The 19,930-nt window shown below is 48.3% G+C and overlaps 1 protein-coding gene across 2 annotated transcripts; it reads left to right on the top strand.

Annotated features, from left to right (window-relative positions):
• Positions 1–267: 267 nt before the first annotated feature.
• LOC137424405 (hyaluronidase-1) lies at positions 268–19,657 on the top strand. Of its 2 annotated transcripts, XM_078775364.1 has the most exons (4): positions 268–356; positions 7,039–8,050; positions 8,764–8,857; positions 17,701–19,657. In XM_078775364.1, the coding sequence occupies exons 2-4, from the start codon at positions 7,115–7,117 to the stop codon at positions 18,078–18,080; spliced, it is 1,410 nt and encodes a 469-aa protein (XP_078631490.1). In that variant the 5' UTR covers positions 268–356; positions 7,039–7,114; the 3' UTR covers positions 18,081–19,657. The 2 variants fall into 2 exon arrangements, with proteins under 2 accessions (XP_078631490.1, XP_078631491.1); XM_078775365.1 differs by lacking the exon at positions 268–356 and having other exon boundaries at positions 6,491–8,050.
• The last annotated feature ends 273 nt before the right edge of the window (positions 19,658–19,930 follow it).

A 19,930-nucleotide genomic window follows, 5' to 3' on the forward strand; every position in this document is an offset into this window, starting at 1 on the left:
TTGGAGTTATATTACAGACCCATAGAGTCTATAATATAACTATGGCTAATGTACTGGATTTAAAGACTATCTGCATGAGAACATAATCGGAAGGTTTCATGAGAACAAGCCTGCATCACAACGTGAAGGGTTTTTAGTGTTAATCACCTTCTTATACCAATTACCATGTTACCTCACTACCCAACATCACATCGAGTTATTGCGCCTGCGCGAACCTAACATTATTCGGATCGACCTGATTGGCTGTAACGTTTTGCGGTTCGATTTCATTCGACGGACAACACATGACGTAGGCTGTCGTGACGTTTGATTCTCAAAAGTGAATGTAACCGATTTGTGAAGGCCTTCGTTCCCTGGTAAGTTCTTTGTACTGTCCTGGTGTGAGTGTTCCTCTTCCCATGAAATCGGAGCAGCCTGGATTCAGAAAATAACCCGTGAGGGGGAACTGATCATTCCAGGCCTCAGGCTCTCACGACTCGGGGCATCGAGTGTCCCGTGTCCACCATTGGGGTCGGCGAGTCTCTGAGTCGGAGAATCGGCGCAAATGGCTATAGTTGGTAAAAAGGGACGTCATGTACGAGCACGAAGTGTACCCGGTACCGTGATCTATTTAATACCGTACATCCTGTGTTCATAATTATATAAAAACAACTCGGATCGATCGGATCATTGATCTTGTTCTCCAGTAATGTCGAGACGATGTTCCATGTGACGGTGTATAATACAGTCCAGACGATGCTCCGTGTGACGTGTGTGACGGTGTATGAGTCGAGACGATGCTCCATGACATGGACCACGTGACGTGCGTGACGGTGTATAAACTATATCTATAGTAGAGTCGTAGCAGCCTGGATTGCAGATTGCAGTCGTATGCAGCCTATAACAGACGATGCTCCATGTGACGTGCGTGACGGTGTATAATAGAGTCGAGACTATGCTCCATGTGACGTTTGTGACGGTGTATAATACAGTACAGACGATGCTCCATGTGACGTGCGTGACGGTGTCTAGAGTCAAGACGATGCTCCATGTGACGTGTGTGACGGTGTATAATAGTACAGACGATGCTCCATGTGACGTGCGTGATGGTGTATAATAGAGTCGAGACTATGCTCCATGTGATGTGCTTAATGGTGTATAATAGAGTCGAGACTATGCTCCATGTGACGTGCGTGACGGTGTATAATACAGTACAGACAATGTTCCATGTGATGTGTGTGACGGTGTCTCCGTGGTCTTGAAGGCTCTCGGGTTGTAAAGTGTCTGAAGGGATTTAGGGTTCTAACTTCAAAAGGGTCTTAAGGGGTCTTTGGGTTCTAAATGGTCTAATGTAATTGATAAATGTACTCAGGTTCTGTGCCGACAAACAAACAAGACAAAGAAACTGAACTTGACCCAAATGCAACACCATTTCCTCTGGCGATGGTAACTATAACGACACTCGGCAAAAAACGTACCCAGTCCAAATGTTGCTAATGACGAAAGTACAAATGGAGAATCCACGAATGTCACGGATGGAAACCTTTACGTCATTTCCATTCTGCGTTGAACTCTATATATATATTTTTTTCCATTCCAAATGGCATCATTCATCATTCCAAAATACAAATTAATACTAGAGTATTGATATATCAAAATATAATGTTAAATAACGAATATATTGAGATACAGTATTATCAAACCAGCGAACTGTCGTCTATGCTCCATGTGACGTGCTTGATGGTGTATAATAACAACAAACAACAACAACATGCATTTTAAAGGCCATTTTCCCTGCTAGAGCGGGGGTTAGCCTTGCGGTCCCCATGACAATCTTCTCCATTTTGCCCTATTTTCTGCATCTCTCCTTGTTAACCCCCTTGCCCGCATTTCTTCTTCGACCATCTTTAGCCAAGTCTTTCTCGGTCTTCCCCGTCCTCAACTTCCTTCTACATTCATTTCCATCACTCTTCTCAACCAGTCACTTTCATCCTTCCTCAACACATGACCAAACCATCTCAACCTGTTCCTCTTCACAGCATCAATCACAGGCTCTATTCCCATCATCTTTCGCAATTCATCATTTGTCTTCCTCTCTCTCAACGATACTCCGCACATCCGTCGAACCATTCAGATTTCCACCCTTTCCAACCTTCGTTGCTGCTCTACGTTCATTACCCATGTCTCGCTCCCATAAATCATAACACTTCTCACACATGCAGCATACACCTTTCCCTTCAGCTTCAACGACACTCCCCTCATCATCAGCACGCCACTCAATTCCCGAAACTTCTTCCATGCACATCTCACTCGAGCAACCGTTGCCGAGTCTGATCCACCTTCTCCATTCAGCATGTCTCCGAGGTAGCAAAATGTTTTCACACCTTCCAGCTACACGCCGTCTCCAAGATCCAACTCAACATTTCCTCCATCTGCAGCTCCTTCTGTGCACACCTTACATTTGAATGTAGCTGCCACAGTGGTTAATGACCCTCTCAGACCACTACATTTTTGATGAACCCACTCAGCGCACATTGTACACTGAATGGAGTTCACTCCGACACCCTTCCTACACACAGCACAGGGCCACTTCCCAGTTCTTTCCACCTCACCACATGCTTTACCACTTGCCATCACCTTCGTCTTTCTGATATTCACCTTCAGACCTTTTGTCTCCATACATTCCTTCCACGTGTTCATCTTTTCCTTCAGTCCATCCATACTTTCCGCAATCAACACCAGATCATCTGCATACAACAACTCCCACGGTAAACCCTCCTTTACGTTCTGAGCCAGCACCTCCATCACAGCTACAAATAGTAGTGGACTTAGTACCGACCCCTGATGCACTCCCACCTTCACCTCAAACTCACCACTGTTCCCGTCCTTCGTCCTTACAGCTGTGCGCGCTCTTTTGTACATTGCCATCACTACTCTGATCAACCATTCCTCCACTCCTAACTTCCTCAATGCCCATGTCAATACTTTGCGTGGAACCCGATCGAATGCTTTCTCCAGATCAACAAACCCAAGAAACAACTTCTTCCTCTTCTCCATGTACTTCTCCTGCAACTGCCTCACAATGAAAAGCGCGTCTGTCGTTCCTCTTCCTGGCATAAATCCAAACTGCATTTCGTCGATCTTCACTTTCTTCCTTATCCTCCTCTCCAACACCCTTTCCAATACCTTCATTCCATGCTCCAATAACTTTATCGCTCGGTACAAGCCACACTCCAGAGGGTCACCTTTCCCCTTGTGTATAATAGTGAATAATAATCTGTTCACTTCTGGATTCGGGAGCAAGGTCCGTGTCGATCGCATTTTAAAATCATAATTGTATTGAGGAATTTCTGAAACCAGGAACCTACCTTATGACACCTGCTGGGACCCCAAAATGTTCCATAGAAGGTTATTATATTTCCTTTTAGTAAAATATGCAACTGTAATTGTTACTAAACGCTGTCCCCCTGTCATGTGACCAGATGCTCAGCTCCGATTGGTGGACGTTTGAGGGACATGCATGCATACATACACTGGACAGACAGACAAACATTGTTCCATACAGCATTGCTCTACGTCTATGGGCTACGCCGCTAAAATATATTGATGATTTTAGGCAACCATGACCATTTGACCTCAGAAGCAATCGACTTCAAGGACCCAATACGCAAACCCTGTTCAAATCTGAAGTCAGTTATATTTTCATTACAAAGCTTTGTTGAAAATTTGATGACAAATGTGTGTGTTCCTTTATCTTACTATAATTCACCAAATGTCCGTCCGTCCGTTCGAAGGTACTGCAAAAATGGCTCAACCGATCGCAACGATATTTTGGGTGGGTATTCCTGGGACCCCTCGGAGTAAAATCGGCTGTATTGTTTTTCCAAGTTTTCCAATTTTCCAGTTTTTCCAAACGATGGAATAATATTTACCGATATGAACAGTGATGTGGCTTTTATTGAAATTCTACAAATACTGTTTAGATTTTGATGACAATTACGAACCTGCCGCGAATGTGGAAGTGGACAGATGATGGCAATGCGCGGGTTTGATAATATCCCAATACAACCGTCATTCAATCATAATGTTAAATCGTCAAACGTTAATCGTGTTAATCGTTTTGTTAAAGTATCAATTGATGATTGGAATTGAGTGAATACAATTACGATTTTGAATTTGTAATTGTGTTCACCCAACCGTACGGAACTTCACATCAGGATTTATATATTTCTTTATGTCACGAATGTTGTTAAAAGTTTATTTTTCATTTTGTTATTTCATTTGTGATTGGAGTTATGCTGTTTGGATTGAAAAAAGAGATATTGAGTTCAAGTGAATGACGGAATGCCGTGACGGTTTCTACTTTCTAAACGTGAATTCGCGGGTCGCCATATGCAGATTCGCCATGGACCCACGATCGATGTTTCTATACGTGAACGTACCCGTTTCTTTGCCAACGGGTACGTTTTTCATGGAAGTCCTTCACGAACTTGCTGTCCATGTCTGACGTGCGACTGAAGGTGCTACAGGAATGTGGAATTTATTGGTTTCATGCTTTAGTATTCGCCGTTTCTGCATTGTCTGTTTGCTTCTGGCCTCCCACCCGTGCATAGCACGGGTACCTCACTAGTTTTTATAATAAAGCAACACACACATACACACACGTGATTGAAAGACAGGCTAACCAGGGGGGTGTTCAGTTACCAAGTTTATTGTCGAGCACTCGCCAAGCGGCTTAAGCATTCAATCAAACATTCCATTTGAAGCCGTTGATAAGGAATGGCTAGCTTGGCAAGCGCTAGCTAGCTGCGTGGTAACTGAACACACCCGAGGATTGTGATGTTTTATCATCGCAGCTCATTCTTTTCTCTTATCTTTTGAGAAGTGGTTCTTTTACGGATTGTCACTGAACGCTGGACATCCTCCCCTTGTAGTTTGTTTGTTGTAATATCTTCTGTAGTCGCTTTTAACATCTCGCTGAGGTTACTGCTTTTTTTACCAAAAGTGGACGGAGGTTATGATTATTCTTGTTTCTTTACGTTGTTCTAACTTTCACCAGCACGTTGTCGGAACTCTACAACTTCGAGTTTCTCTTGCCTTTTTAAATTATGGTATGTGGACATTTTCAATGATCTGCGTTATTTAGGCCTCATGTCACTGAGTAATGATATCTTGACTAGCAATTGTGTGTGTGTGTGTGTGAGAGTGAGAGTGAGACAGAGACACACAGGGGCTGGCAGGATTTTTTTTTTTAAATTTTTGTATACTGAATCGAGGCTCGTGAAAGAGCTGACATTTACTTCACAAACAAATCAACCAGACAAACAAAATATATAAAAAGAGGGAGCGGAAGACAAGAGAAGCGAAAGCACACAAACACTTGAGAGCACACAACATTTAAGAGCAGGGAGATGTGTGGGAGGGAGAGGGCTTGGGGGGAGGAGGCGTGGGAAGGGGGGGGGGAGGAGGCGTGGGAAGGGGGGGGGGTGGTGGGAGAAGTATAAAACACAAGGACACCAAGGACTTCCAGGACAGAAGTTGGTATTTCAAAAAAGTGGAATTGGGGTGAAATTAACGGGGATAGAAAAGATCAAGGTTTTGGATGGGGGAAGATAAGAGATGGTGGTGAACAGCTGTTTTAAAGACCTGAGAGGGTGGAGTGGGATTGAAGAGAGTGAGGGAGTTTGTTCCAGAGGCGGGAGAAAAGAGGAATGAATGAGTGAAGGTCAGCAGAGTCTTGATTTTGGCAGTTTAACCATAAGAGGGTTGCAGGCAGATCTTGTCCGACCTGTAGGAATATTTGCGGGACAGAGCCCAGAGAGAGCTGGGGGGGCAAGGCCAGAGAGGAGTCGGTAGAAGACGGAAAGACCACCAACCTGCCTGCGGTGAGTGAGTGAGAGGCCCTTGGAGTTAGCTTCATCGCGGGAGATTCCAATGATTCTGAATGCTTTGGTTTCAACAGCGTGAAGACGAGCTATGTGTGAGGCAGGAGCACCAGCCCAGAGGGGAGAGCAGTATTCCATTGAGCTGCGGATGAAAGCCTTGTATGTGGTGAGGAGCTCAGGTGTGCCAAGGAAGGACTTCGCACGACGGAGGATGCCCAGTCGGCGATTGGCTTTGCAGGCCAGCTTGGAAATGTGCTTTTCCCAGGACAGATCATGGCAGATAGTGAGACCCAAAAGCTTGAGTGACAGAACTTCTTGGAGAGGATTATTCAGAAAGTGGATGGGAGGGTTGTCCAGTCGGTCTTTTCGGAGAGACATCGTAAGAGTGTGAGATTTGTCAGGATTGAAAGACATGTTCCACTTGTTTGCCCAGTCTGTGATTTTGTCCTGTCCAGGTCTGCAGAGAGTGAGGAGGCTGCATGGGCTAGATGTATGCACACTCGCCTCCAAGTTGTCTAGCTTGAGTTTGAATCCATACCCAGCTATGCAGGGTGATTCATCAATGTGTGCACCATCCCTCAAATGGATGTTAAACTGTGCGTGTCTTATCTGCTGACATTTATTGGTGGGCGGTAAAGATTCCACGGTATCCTTCCGATAATAAAATAGGAGGCAGGCTATCGCCAGCACCATGAACAAATTACAAATTCATTGCCTGACTACTGCTTGGAGAGGGGTGGCAAATTGGCCAGCATGACCCCAGGCCTAGAAACTACTTCAACAGAACGAATTCTTTGAAACGGAGGCTATGACGGGACATTGGATATAACACAGACATGATGGGCCAAATGACCACTTCGTGTCAAACTTTCCTTGTATACTTTAGACTTTATTTTTCAAGTTTAAACTATTAGAGAGAGTGAGAGGGGTGTGAGAGGTCATGCAAAATGATGAGTATTTTGTTTTTCTCTTTATTCCAAATGAATTTTCATGTGAGCAATCTCCTAACTTGCCTCAGATTTAATATTGAGCGAATTTACAACAATGCTTTCAAATTATTTACATATGAAACTTCTGCTGTGAAGAAAACAAAGTTTCATTTTGGTTAAACCAGAAAAAGTGCACTTGCCTTTCAACTTTTGGACCATCTGATGTGAGTTGTCCACTTTGTTAGGTTATGAACGGGCCTCTCTGGAACCCAGACTGGGTCCTCTTCCACCTTTGATGTTGCTGGAGTTTGGAAGTTTCCGATGATGGCCACATGTGCATTTGCTTTGCCCACATGTGTTTTTTGGATATTGCTTGTGTTCTCAACCTACGGGGATTGTTTCAACAAGCAATCTTTCACTGCCCCGCTCCAAGAAAAGCCATTCGTGATTATTTGGAACGTTCCAACTGAAAGATGTGAATCCAAGTTTAACGTCAGGCTTCCATTGTTCATGTTCGATCTGGTGTCTACCCCACGGCACAACCACACGACACAGAGCGTCATGATGTTCTACGAGAACCATCTGGGTACGTACCCTTTCTACACGAAGAAGGGAGAGCCGGTACACGGTGGTTTGCCGCACAATGCCAGCTTGCTGATGCATATTCGGCGGGTACAGCGTGATCTTAAAGCGCTTGCCCCGACCCGGACTTCCACGCAGCTGGCGGTTATTGACTGGGAGGAATGGCGACCGCAATGGATCCGGAACTGGAACCAGAAGGACATTTACAGGCGGGAGTCGGTGAAACTTGTGCGGCAAAAGCACCCGAGTTGGGACGACGAGTGGGTCAACCAACAAGCGCAATGGGAATTTGAAACGGCCGCACAGCATTTCATGGAGGAAACGTTGCGGCTGGGAAAGAACTTCTACAAACAAGCTCTTTGGGGTTTCTACCTCTACCCAGACTGCTACAACTATAACTACAAGAAAGAGCAGAAGTCGTACACGGGATACTGCCCGGAAGTGGAGCGCAGGAGGAATGAGGAGTTGGACTGGCTGTGGAGGTCCAGCACTGCACTATTTCCTTCCATCTACATGGAACAGGAGCTTCAGAACTCTGAAAACGGCCGCAAGTTTGTCCAGAATCGCGTTAAAGAAGCCCTTCGGGTGGCAGATCTTGCCAGGGTCGGCCATGCACTGCCCGTGTTTGTGTACACGCAGCCCGTGTATGCGTATACATTTATTTACAAGTCGGAGGTAATTTTTTTTTTTTTTTTGAATCTCATGTAATGTTTTTTCCAGTGTTGTACTGTACTTGATAGACCAATTATATGACATAAAAAAAGAATAGGGCAGCTGTTTCATAACTATGCGTAATTACAATTGTCATTTTGAACTGTGTATTTGTACATTTGTCTGTCCCCTTCATAAGGACGACGAGTCGGGTTCAAAGGCCAATCTTTTAACATGACTGTATATTTGAGGATTGAAAAAAAATTTGAACAACATTTTCCATACAAGACTAATTACGTCTCTTCTATTGGAAATGTAGACGTTGACTTGCAAAGCAAGCCTCAAGGGCGGTGTACAGAGTGCTTTAAAAAAAAAAAAGATAAATACAACACACGTAGGTGAAATTCACTGCACATGATGTGCAGAGTACGAATGTTCATAGGATGTTTCATAAAGACGATATAAGCACACCTGTCGCTAGGCCGAGGCTTCAGACTTTGGCACGCTCACGAGGCTGGACAGTCATTTTTGATGGGTCTTTATTTTAGTAATTGCAATAAAATCTGGTTTGCAATATTGAGCCGTACACATCTCGAGTTTGAGAGAGAGATCCACTCATTGTGTGTGTGTGTGTGTGTGTGTGTGTGTGTGTGTGTGTGTGTGTGTGTGTGTGTGTGTGTGTGTGTGTGTGTGTGTGTGTGTGTGTGTGTGTGTGTGTGTACACACTTTCATTGCAGAAGGACCTCATGCACAGTATTGGAGAAAGTGCCGCGCTCGGTGCGGCTGGCATCATTCTGTGGGGAGACGTGAAGTTCTCGCAATCTCGGGCAAGTCTCACATGAACCCAATGGGAATGTTCAGAATAAATTGTTTTTTTTAATGCATATTAAGAAAGCTTATTAAATTTAAATGCCTCCCTGAAATAACTAGTTGGGCAGATTTCAATATAATTGTGCAAATTGTGGTAAAAAGCATCGCTTGGTACACCTATAGTAAGTACTCCCGAGAATGATCATTTTGAGATAGGGAGTCACTGCACCAGCAGCGCCACCTATTGGTCGCCACCTACAGCAGTGCCACCTTTACAAAGGTGAGGATTCGAATCTCCAACTGCAGAGTGATGTGCCATTACTTGAAGTGAGGGCTTTGGTTCATTCGATCAGGACACCAGTCATCAAATTGAAGATCACCTGGGTGTACTGTTTGTGCCATGTGGAGGAGAATGCTGACGGCACAGGCTGTCACTTGATGTACCTGTCATTATCATACGTGACAATCAGGTTGCCTTGGCCTGCTACTGGCACCAGGTGGAGCTGGTGTGCTGACGCCCTATCTGAAAACGATCAGTTTGGGAAGTACTGCATCTGTGTACCAAATTTGATGCTTTTACCACGATTCATTTACTATCCTAACAAAATCTGCCCCATTATAAACTTTTATAACAAGCTATTCTGGTTGTGGAAAACGACGGAGATGGCAGAACCTGGTGTTGTCGAAGGTTTTCACACCTCGTTTTAACGATGTGTGCGGCTCCGCTCGGTGGCAAGATGAGATTCAACTCGTCAAGTGCAACTTGCAGTCATGTGGCATCCAAGAAATCTTAGACGTCAACACGAGTTTTGAAATTGATATTCATGTCAGCAAAACCCAACGGTTGATAAAACGCCGTTTAAAAAAGGTGTCGCATGGGATTTTAAAGCTGAATGTAATTCTCATGGAGAAATTGCAAATCAAATCCACATTTACTGGCAAAGACATGGCCGAGAGGTACGCACACTCACCTCGAAGCTGTCTAGACTGGATTTGAATCCCGACCCAGGTATAAACGGACATCCTGGTGTTTCACAGGCACGGCGATTCATCAATGCGTGTGCCGTCCCTCGGATGGACGTTGAACGGGCATCCGGTCTGTCGGCATTGCTTGGTGGACTTTAAAGATCCCACGTGGTCCTTCGCGAAGAGTAGGCGAGCTATCGCCGGCACCCTGAACAAATGTCAAATTTCTGCCCTGACCTACAGGGGGCGTTGTATCAGCAGCACATCCAATTATGCCACCTGCGGCCATGTGCTGCGTACGAAAGAAGACGGTTTGTCTCTGTCTTTGTACAAGTTGTAGTGAAATCGTATTCGTACTAATGCTGAACCCAGGTGATGATCGTTGCTCGCTGACACCACTAGGGGCGCGGCTATAAGACCCGCTGCGGTCGGTGCTCAGGGGGACTTCTCCTGTGACATGTTACATCTAGTGGACTCGCTAATGGTACGCCTGCATAGAATATTAAGCTTGCTTGCATTGAATGTTATGGATGGACCCATGTGATGCCAAACCTTATTCCTATTGCATTTCCTGTATTACAGAATGATGTCATGGTCTTAATGGAATTAAACCACCAGATGGACTAAAGTTGTGGACCCGACTGGTTTTTCACAACACTTAATTCCATTAATGATCTACCGACATGGCGGGCAACAAGACGCTGGTGGTCACACCATTCTGCGCCGACCCGCAAGCCTCGGATGGTGGATTGCAACTGAAGCACTGGCTCAAAACGTTGGAGAATCATTTCGCTGAGCCTGAGACCGAGCCGACGGCTGTCGCGAAGCTAGCAACGTTGCACTCCAAAATCGACTACAAGGTGTACAATAGCATCGCACAATGTGCGACGTACGAGCTCGCGATTGCGGAGCTCAAACGATTGTACATAAAGGAAAAGAGCCCGGTGTACGCTCGGCACTTGCTACTAACGCGACGCCAGCAACCCAACAAGCCAATGGATCACTATGCCCAGGAGCTCCGGCAACTCTTGCTGGACAGCACCCGGGAGCCACGGACTCACGAGCAGGCTCAGGATGACCTTTTGCTAGACGCCTATGTCGCTGGGGTCTCCTCTCAGGACCTAAGGCTCAAACTCCTGGAGAAGACCGACCTGACCTTCGCTGCGGCACTCGAGCAAGGAAAGGTACACACTGAAGCGCGGTTGCAGTCGAACGTCTATGATCGCACGCGCCTCTTGGCGGGAACCTCGCTCCACGCACGGCCGGAGAGTGCTACCGCCGAGGGAGCGGAACTGCTCGCGGAACTCCAGGATGCTCCGGAGGAGGATCCGGTCCTGATGGCTGCCGCAACGGCCAGACCCAAATAGCCACCTGCTATTTCTGTGGGGGACAACGTCATTCCCGGGCCGTGTGTCCGGCTCGGGATGCCATATGCCATTTGTGCTCGCAAAAGGGGCACTACGCGAAAGTGTGCCGGAAAACCGCATGCGGCTCGCGGCAGCGCGCGACCTTGAATGGGCTCATTGCGGAGCTTACGTGCCGAGCTCGGAACACGGCGCCTTACCCGGCTTTGAAGGACAGGGCCCCTCTTCGCGGGCCCCTGGTCGCTCAATCGACCTTGGCGAGAGTCACCGAACAGCCACAACAGTCTCATCCTCGATCGGGCACGGCGCATGCGTCCTTGACCAGACTCCGGGCCACGCGAGGGGCTTTGGAGCCTCGCCAAGCGCCAGCGGTACGTTCTCGTCGTGTCTCTCAAGAGCGTACGGCGTCCACTGGCGGCGACACGAGTTCAGTACCAACTACGGTGGCCCTCACCCGTCAAACGGCGATTTTGAATACTACGGAGGCCCATACACATCAAACGGCGATTTTGAATCGCAAAACACCGGAATGCATGGGAAAGCTCTCTGATGGCTTTAACGGATTCCCCATGGACAACGAATACTCCGGCAACGACCGCAAAACTGCAGATTGCATGGGAACACACCCTGACAACTTATACGAGACTCCACGGGCACCCTCTGACGCCCGGAAAACTGCCGCTGGCATAGGATCCGCCCGCGATGTTCGGCCGACCCACTCGGGAGGTTCGGTCCCACTCACAGCAGGCTCGTCCGGCCTGGCACAAGCCCTTATTCCCCTCATGGTCAAAGGCCATTGTGTGCGGGCCTTGGTGGATACAGGGTCTACGGATAGTTTTATCGACCAGCGACTAGTGCACAGGCATGGTTGGCAGGTCTTGAGGTCTACGAGACGGATCTTCATGGCTTCCCAGGGACTTCGACTCAGCACGAAGGGGGAATGCCGATTGAAACTCGTGATAAAGGGACGGGTTTTCCCAGATGTACACCTTATGGTCTTACCTGCTTTATGTGCTGATATTCTGTTAGGACACGATTTTCTTCAGCGACATGGACGTCTGGAAATGGAGTTTGGTGGGCCTGACACGCTTGTTGTGGGGGCTGACGCGCTTGCTGTGTGTGCCCTAGCAAAAATGGAAATCCAGCCGCTTTCACTGTTCCCCAATCTAACCTCCGACTGTACCCCTGTCGCGGTAAAATCACGGCGCTACTCTCGAGCAGACATGCAATTCATTGCGGACGAAACGGCTCAGCTCTTGAAAGACGGTATCATATAACCTAGCCGGTCGCCGTGGCGAGCCCAGGTCTTGGTGGTGCGAAGCGATGCACACCGCAGACGCATGGTAATCGACTATTCCCAAACGATTAACCGCTTTACACAGCTGGATGCCTACCCCCTTCCGGGGATGGACGCGCTGGTGCGACAGGTGGCCCAGTACTCGGTCTACAGCACTCTCGATCTCCGTAGTGCATACCATCAGATCCCCATCTCTAGGGCAGATCGTATCTATACCGCATTTGAGTCGGGGCAACGGTTGTACCAGTTTACTCGATTGCCTTTTGGGGTAATGAACGGGGTCGCCTGTTTCCAGAGGGCCATGGATGACCTCATTGCAAGGGAGAACTTAACCGATGTTTTCGTCTACCTCGACAATCTTACGGTTTGTGGGTATGACCAAGGGCACCATGATGCTAATCTGACTCGCTTCCTCGAGGTCGCGCAGAGGTATCACTTAACCATGAACGAGGATAAGTGTCAATACTCTCTACGCAAGATAGATCTTCTGGGGTACACCGTGACCCATGGCTCTGTCGCTCCGGGTAAGGAGCGTCTGCGACCTTTGCTCGACATGGCCCCTCCCTGTGATCGGGCGTCCCTGAAGCGCGCCCTCGGGCTGTTCGCCCATTACTCCAAATGGGTCCAGAATTTCTCCGCAAAACTCCGCCCCCTTGTGGCCTGCGACACATTCCCTCTGCGTCCGGCCGCATTGGAGGCCTTAAGGCCGACATCGCCAGTGCCGCTGTGGCGACGATCGACGAGAGCGGATCTTTCGTCCTCGAAAGTGATGCCTCGGATCAGGCCATCGCGGCGACCCTCTCCCAAGGAGGGCGTCCGGTGGCTTTCTTTTCACGGACTCTTACCTCCGCTGAGCGGAGACATTCGTCTGTCAAAAAGGAAGCGTATGCGATCGTCGAGTCTATTCGGCGATGGCGCCCGTACGTACTCGGGCGATGTTTCCAAATCATCACGGACCAGCAAAGTGTTGCGTTCATGTACGACACATTACACGCCCAGCGCATTAAGAATGAGAAAATCACTCGCTGGCGTATAGAGCTTGCCGACTTCTGCTACACTATCAAATACCGCCCGGGGAAGGATAACCAGGCCGCCGACGCCTTATCGAGACCGGCTACGTGCGCAGGTATCGCCACTTTGGAGGGCCTACGCGTGCTGCATGCCACTGCGGGGCATCCGGGCGTAACGCGTTTCGCTCATTTTGTGCGGCGTGGCAATCTACCATACTCGATTGACTATATCCGCCGTATCTGTCGCGACTGCGCTATATGCGCGGAAATCAAACCGCGTTTCTATAACCCGCCCATGGGGACTCTGGTTAGGGCTACGAGGCCGTGGGAACGCTTGGCGATGGATTTCAAGGGCCCATTGCCGGTGTCGAGTAACTCTCGCTATCTGCTCACTATCGTCGATGAGTACTCGCGATTCCCCTTCGCTTATACGTGCGTGGACATGACTGCTGCCACGGTAATGCGATGCTTACAGAACTTGTTCTCTATGTTCGGGTACCCGGCCTATGTGCATACCGACCGGGGTGCGGTCTTCTTGTCTCAGGAGGTGCGAGGCTATCTGCTCCAAAATAACATCGCTTCTAGTTACACCACGCCGTACAGACCCCAGGCGAATGGGCAGATCGAACGCTTCAACGGGATTATATGGAGGGCCGTCATGCTCAACCTCCGGACCCTCGGCCGGGGCCTCGATAAATGGGCTTGGTCGTTACCTGCGGCGTTGAACTCGATCAGGGCTCTACTGTGCACGGCCACCAACCAGACTCCCCACGAGCGACTTTTCCACCACCCCAGGAGCACGGGGTGCATACGGTCTTTACCCAGTTGGCTCGCTGAGCCCGGGCCGGCCTACCTCAAACGGGCGGTTCGCACGAGTAAGTACGACCCCTTAGTGGACAAAGTGCAGATACTCCAGGCTAATCCTGAGCATGCTCGTGTGATGACGGCTGGACATGAGACCACTGTCTCCGTACGTCATCTTGCCCCATGTGGGGTCGCCGACCCTTGTAGGGAATCGGACGAACCGATCAAACCAATCTATGAGACTATGGACTCTTCCGACGCTCCCGTCACTGAAAGTCTGCCGACCCTCCCCACGCCACGTCTACCCGTGCCCGAAGGCTTGGCGGTACCCCCTTCGTCACCTGACTCCGGTAGCTCCTCTGACGCCGGGGTCTCTGGGATACGTGATGCCGTACCCGGGGAATTTCGTACGCGTGCTGGCAGAGAAATTTGCCGCCCGACCGGTACGGTTGGGTCGACTGATACCATGTTCCACACCCTGTTAATGCTGCCGCTCGCTCGATTCTAGCCGCTCTGCAGTATAATTCTAACGGTGGGGAGAATGTAGTGAAATCGTATTCATACTAATGCTGAACCCAGGTGATGATCGTTGCTCGCCGACACCGCTAGGGGCGCGGCTATAAGACCCGCTGCGGTCGGTGCTCAGGGGGACTTCTCCTGTGACATGTTACATCTAGTGGACTCGCTAACGGTACGCCTGCATAGAATAGGGTTAGGGTTAGGGTTAGGGTTAGGGTTAGGGAATCCCACTGCATAGAAATCCCACTCCTCCCTCCAGGTCTTTAAAACAGCTGTTCACCACCATCTCTTATCGTCCCCCATCGAAAACCTTGATCTTTTCTACCCCCGGTAATTCACCCCAGAGTCCTTGCAGTGTTCATATGTTTTAATCCTCTCCCACCTCCCCCCAAGTCCTCCCGATGTCCCTGCTCTCAAATGTTGTGTTTGTGTCCTTCCCCCTCTTCCCCCTCTCTTTTGTGTCCTTCCCCCTCTCTCCCCATCTTGTCTGCCGCTCCCCTTGTTTTTTGTGTTTTGTGTGTCGGTTTGTCTTTTTGTGTGATTAATGTTAGCTCTTTCACGAGCCTCGATCTTGTATACAAAAAAAAATAAAAATAAAAATAAAAAATATATATTAAGCTTGCTTGCATTGAATGTTATGGATGGACCCATGTGATGCCAAACCTTATTCCTATTGCATTTCCTGTATTACAGAATGATGTCATGGTCTTAATGGAATTAAACCACCAGATGGACTAAAGTTGTGGACCCGACTGGTTTTTCACCACACAAGTTATTCCATGAACCTTGGAGCGCGAAAAAAAAATACACGTAGAGAGAAAATTAGAATGCTAAATAAAGCCAGTGTTCCCCCTCGCCGTGCATTGACCATAACACAGTTATTGTAAGGATACCGAGATATATTTCCATGTTTTATTCAAAGCATTACACGTGGCAAATCATTCTGATAGTCTACAAGGCCTAGGTCTAGGTCCTCACACTCCAAACAATATCGACATGTATTCGTGCCATTTAAAGCAGTAAAAAAGCAACTTAAATTGTTGTTACACAATGATGGTACACTTTGTTAGGGGTAGGAGTGAGATATAGATGAACAGCCTTTGAAGGCCATTTTTCCCCTCAGAGCAGGGGTTGGCCTTTTTCAGGCACCATGGTCCCCTTTTTTGAAGCAATGTTTTATGGCCGGATGCCCTTCCTACAGCCAAACCCCGTTAGTCGCCTCTTGCGACACACAGGCTACCTCCTTTTCATTTAAGGGTGGAACCAGCCTCACATGTCTGCCAACATCCCAGGTGTTCTGACTAGGTTCTGACTACTCAATTTGCCGACCTCGGAAGGATGACAGGCTGAGTCAACCCCCCCTGGCGTTAATTGAGTGATCAACTGGGATTCGAACCCAGGATCCTAGGATCCCAAGCCGGCACCCTAAACGCCAAGCCAACGAACCCAGGATCCTAGGATCCCAAGCCGGCACCCTAACCGCGAAGCCAACTAACCCAGGATCCTAGGATCCCAAGCCAGCATCCTAACGGCTAAGCCAACTAATCCAGGATCCCAAGCCAGCATCCGAACGGCTAAGCCAACTAACCCAGGATCCTAGGATCCCAAGCCGGCACCCTATAGGCTTAGCCAACTAACCTAGGATCCCAAGCCTGCACCCTAACCGCTAAGCCAACGAACCCAGGCTCCTAGGATCCCAAGCCTGCACCCTAACCGCTAAGCCAACGAACCCAGGATCCGAGGATCCCAAGCCGGCACCCGAACCGCTAAGCCAACGAACCCAGGATCCTAGGATCCCAAGCCAGCACCCTAACCGCTAAGCCAACGAACCCAGGATCCGAGGAACCCAAGCATGCACCCTAACCGCGAAGCCAACGAACCCAGGATCCTAGGATCCCAAGCCTGCACCCTAACCGCTAAGCCAACGAACCCAGGATCCTAGGATCCCAAGCCTGCACCCTAACCGCTAAGCCAACGAACCCAGGATCCTAGGATCCCAAGCCGGCACCCGAACCGCTAAGCCAATGAACCCAGGATCATAGGATCCCAAGCCGGCACCCTAACCGCTAAGCCAGCAAACCCAGGATCCTAGGATCCCAAGCCGGCACCCTAACAGCTAAGCCAACGAAGCCAGGATCCTAGGATCCCAAGCCGGCACCCGAACCGCGAAACCAACGAACCCAGGATCATAGGATCCCAAGCCTGCACCCTAACAGCTAAGCCAACGAACCCAGGATCCTAGGATCCCAAGCTGGCACCCTAACCGCTAAGCCAACGAACCCAGGATCCTAGGAACCCAAGCCAGCACCCTAACCGCTAAGCCAACGAACCCAGGATCCGAGGAACCCAAGCATGCACCCTAACCGCGAAGCCAACGAACCCAGGATCCTAGGATCCCAAGCCTGCACCCTAACCGCTAAGCCAACGAACCCAGGATCCTAGGATCCCAAGCCTGCACCCTAACCGCTAAGCCAACGAACCCAGGATCCTAGGATCCCAAGCCGGCACCCGAACCGCTAAGCCAACGAACCCAGGATCCTAGGATCCAAAGCCTGCACCCTAACCATTAAGCCAACGAACCCAGGATCCTAGGATCCCAAGCCAGCACCCTAACCGCTAAGCCAACGAACCCAGGATCCTAGGATCCCAAGCCAGCACCCTAACCGCGAAACCAACGAACCCAGGATCCTAGGATCCCAAGCCGGCACCCTAACCGCTAAGCCAACACCAGGCTTGAGGGAGATTATTATAGATGGATGGAAGAATTATCATTGAGGAACAGGGGTGTGTGGGGGTGAGGCCTTGCTGGTGGACTAATCAGTGTTTTTACTGCTTCTCTGTGGTCAAAGCCATTGTTCACTTTAAAATTGAGATGTATGGTTGTTTTGTGTGGTGAGCAGGAAGACTGTGAGGGTCTTCAATCGTTTTTAGAAGGCAAGCTGGGTAAGTACCTGGTGAACGTGAGCGAGGCAGCTAGTCAGTGCAGCCAACTGCTTTGCAACGCACACGGACGGTGCGTGCGTAACAAGCCGGACTCGCACGCGTACCTGCATCTGCCCGCCACTCGCTTCTCCGTGTATCGACATGCAAAGGGCTTCGGCGTCGATGGGTATTTGAGGTCCAGTGACGTCTGGCGACTACGATCCGATTTCCACTGCAGTTGCTACGTCGGCTGGCGGGGTCGGGGCTGCGACAGGTCACGTGCCTCATCCATCGTGTTTATTTTACCTGCAAATGTTTTACTCGTGACGTTTGCTTTTGTGCTTCAATTGACTCGAGCTTGAGCAATGGTTTCCTTTGTGCAATTTGTGATGCGAAGAGACAGATGGAAGATTATGGATGTCTTCCCTGACTGGGATAGCTGTCTGGTGCACCCTCGTTTCATGTGGATGTGACAGTGCAGACTCCCACTGTGCCGCTGGTCTTGTTTCGGCACACGAGGAATCCATGAAGAGCAGATATAACGACTCTGTTTTCAATTAAGAGTTGCTGGAGATTATTTATGCATTTTAATAACCAAGGAATGAAGGTGTAAATTAAAATGTTTACTTGCCTTTAATCTATGCATTAACTAGAATGTCCAATTTAAGCAGGTCTTTGTTCTTTTAATCATGATGTGACATGTTGCATCATCATCATCATCATCATCATCATCACCATTATGATTTTGGCGGTGACCCATCATCGTCTGATGCTATGAAAAGGTGTCGGTTGGTGTTTTTCCTCCTCCCGTCCTCTCTCCTTCCTTCCTCCTCCTCTCCTTCCTTCCCTCCTCTCTACACCTCTCTCCTTCCTTCTCCCTCCTCCCCCTCCTCTCCTTCCTTCCCCTCCTCTCTGTCTCTCCTTCCTTCCCCCTCCTCTTTTCTTCCCCCTCCTCCTCTCTTTCCTTCCCCCCCCCCTCCTCCTCTCTCTCTCTCCTTCCTTCCCCCCCCCTCCTCTCTCTCTCCTTCCTTCCCACCCTCTCCTCTTTCCTTCCCCTCCTCTCTCGACCTCTTTCCTTCCCCTCCTCTCTCGACCCCTGTCGTTCCCTCTCTATACCTTTCCTTCCCCTCCTCTCTCTCTCTCCTCCCTCTTTTATACTGTACTATGAAGAATGCAGTTTAGTTTTATATTAATGGAGTTTATATTCGAGTAAGTTTACAAATCACATTTTTATACGATTTGTTTTTTTATTTTTTACATTGTGTATTCTGTGCTGGTGATACCATGATTGTTTAGTGCTGTGTGTGGGACATGATGTTTTCAAGAAAAAGTTTATCATCGATTTCCTGCCAGTTTTTTTTTTTTGAATGTTCAGAATATCGTGATGCATAAGTGAAACTTTTACTAACATCTGGAAATCAGGAAATAAGAACCATTTGTACCATCAACAGCTAGGTTCTGATAATTACAAGATGAAATCTTTTTCAACATGACGTCGCTCTGTGAAACCACCTTTGTGCCCCTCGTACTCGTGTGCTGACACGCTCTGATCTCATGTATCGGTATGGATGAATATGTACAAGTACCAACAGTAGTTGTCCGTGCAAATGAATTACTGATAAAATACAAACCCATTTCAATTAAAACGCTCAGAAAAAGGGATAATTATTTTTTTATATATGTAATGCTGTCTTCTTTGACAATGAAGAACGTCCAACGGTTAGTACATTTTAAAATTCTTCTTTATAGGTTTTAAAATTATCAATGATTCTTCTTTTTTTTTTTTTTTTAATCTTCGCACAGGTGTACAACCTTTTTAATTGGAGGAGATTCTTGTACATTTCACTTGGTCCACTTCCTTTACATTTTTTTTTACCCCTTTGTTTAATGACAAATAAACATCTTGACTTTCATACATTAAAAAAATTGTCAAATTGGAGCATCTGGCTCTTTTTCATTACCTCTGCCATCTGAAGACAGAGGTTATGTTTTCACTTGTCTGTTTGTGAACATAATATATTGTTACGGATCTCAAACGTCGGCTCTCCCCTTATCAAGAGGGGGTTAATCCCCTTGTCCTTTTATCTGGCCGACACGAGTCCTGGAAGTTACAACGTTCCTTCCGGTTGGTGGTAAATAGGGTTGTTGGTCGATTTTTAGTCCTATTACCTAATTACTACCACCGACCGTAAAGCAAGGGAATAACTCCCGC

This window comes from Myxine glutinosa, chromosome 4 (genome assembly GCF_964187855.1).
Source record: "Myxine glutinosa chromosome 4, kmMyxGlut1.1, whole genome shotgun sequence".
NCBI classification, from domain to species: Eukaryota; Metazoa; Chordata; class Myxini; order Myxiniformes; family Myxinidae; genus Myxine; species Myxine glutinosa.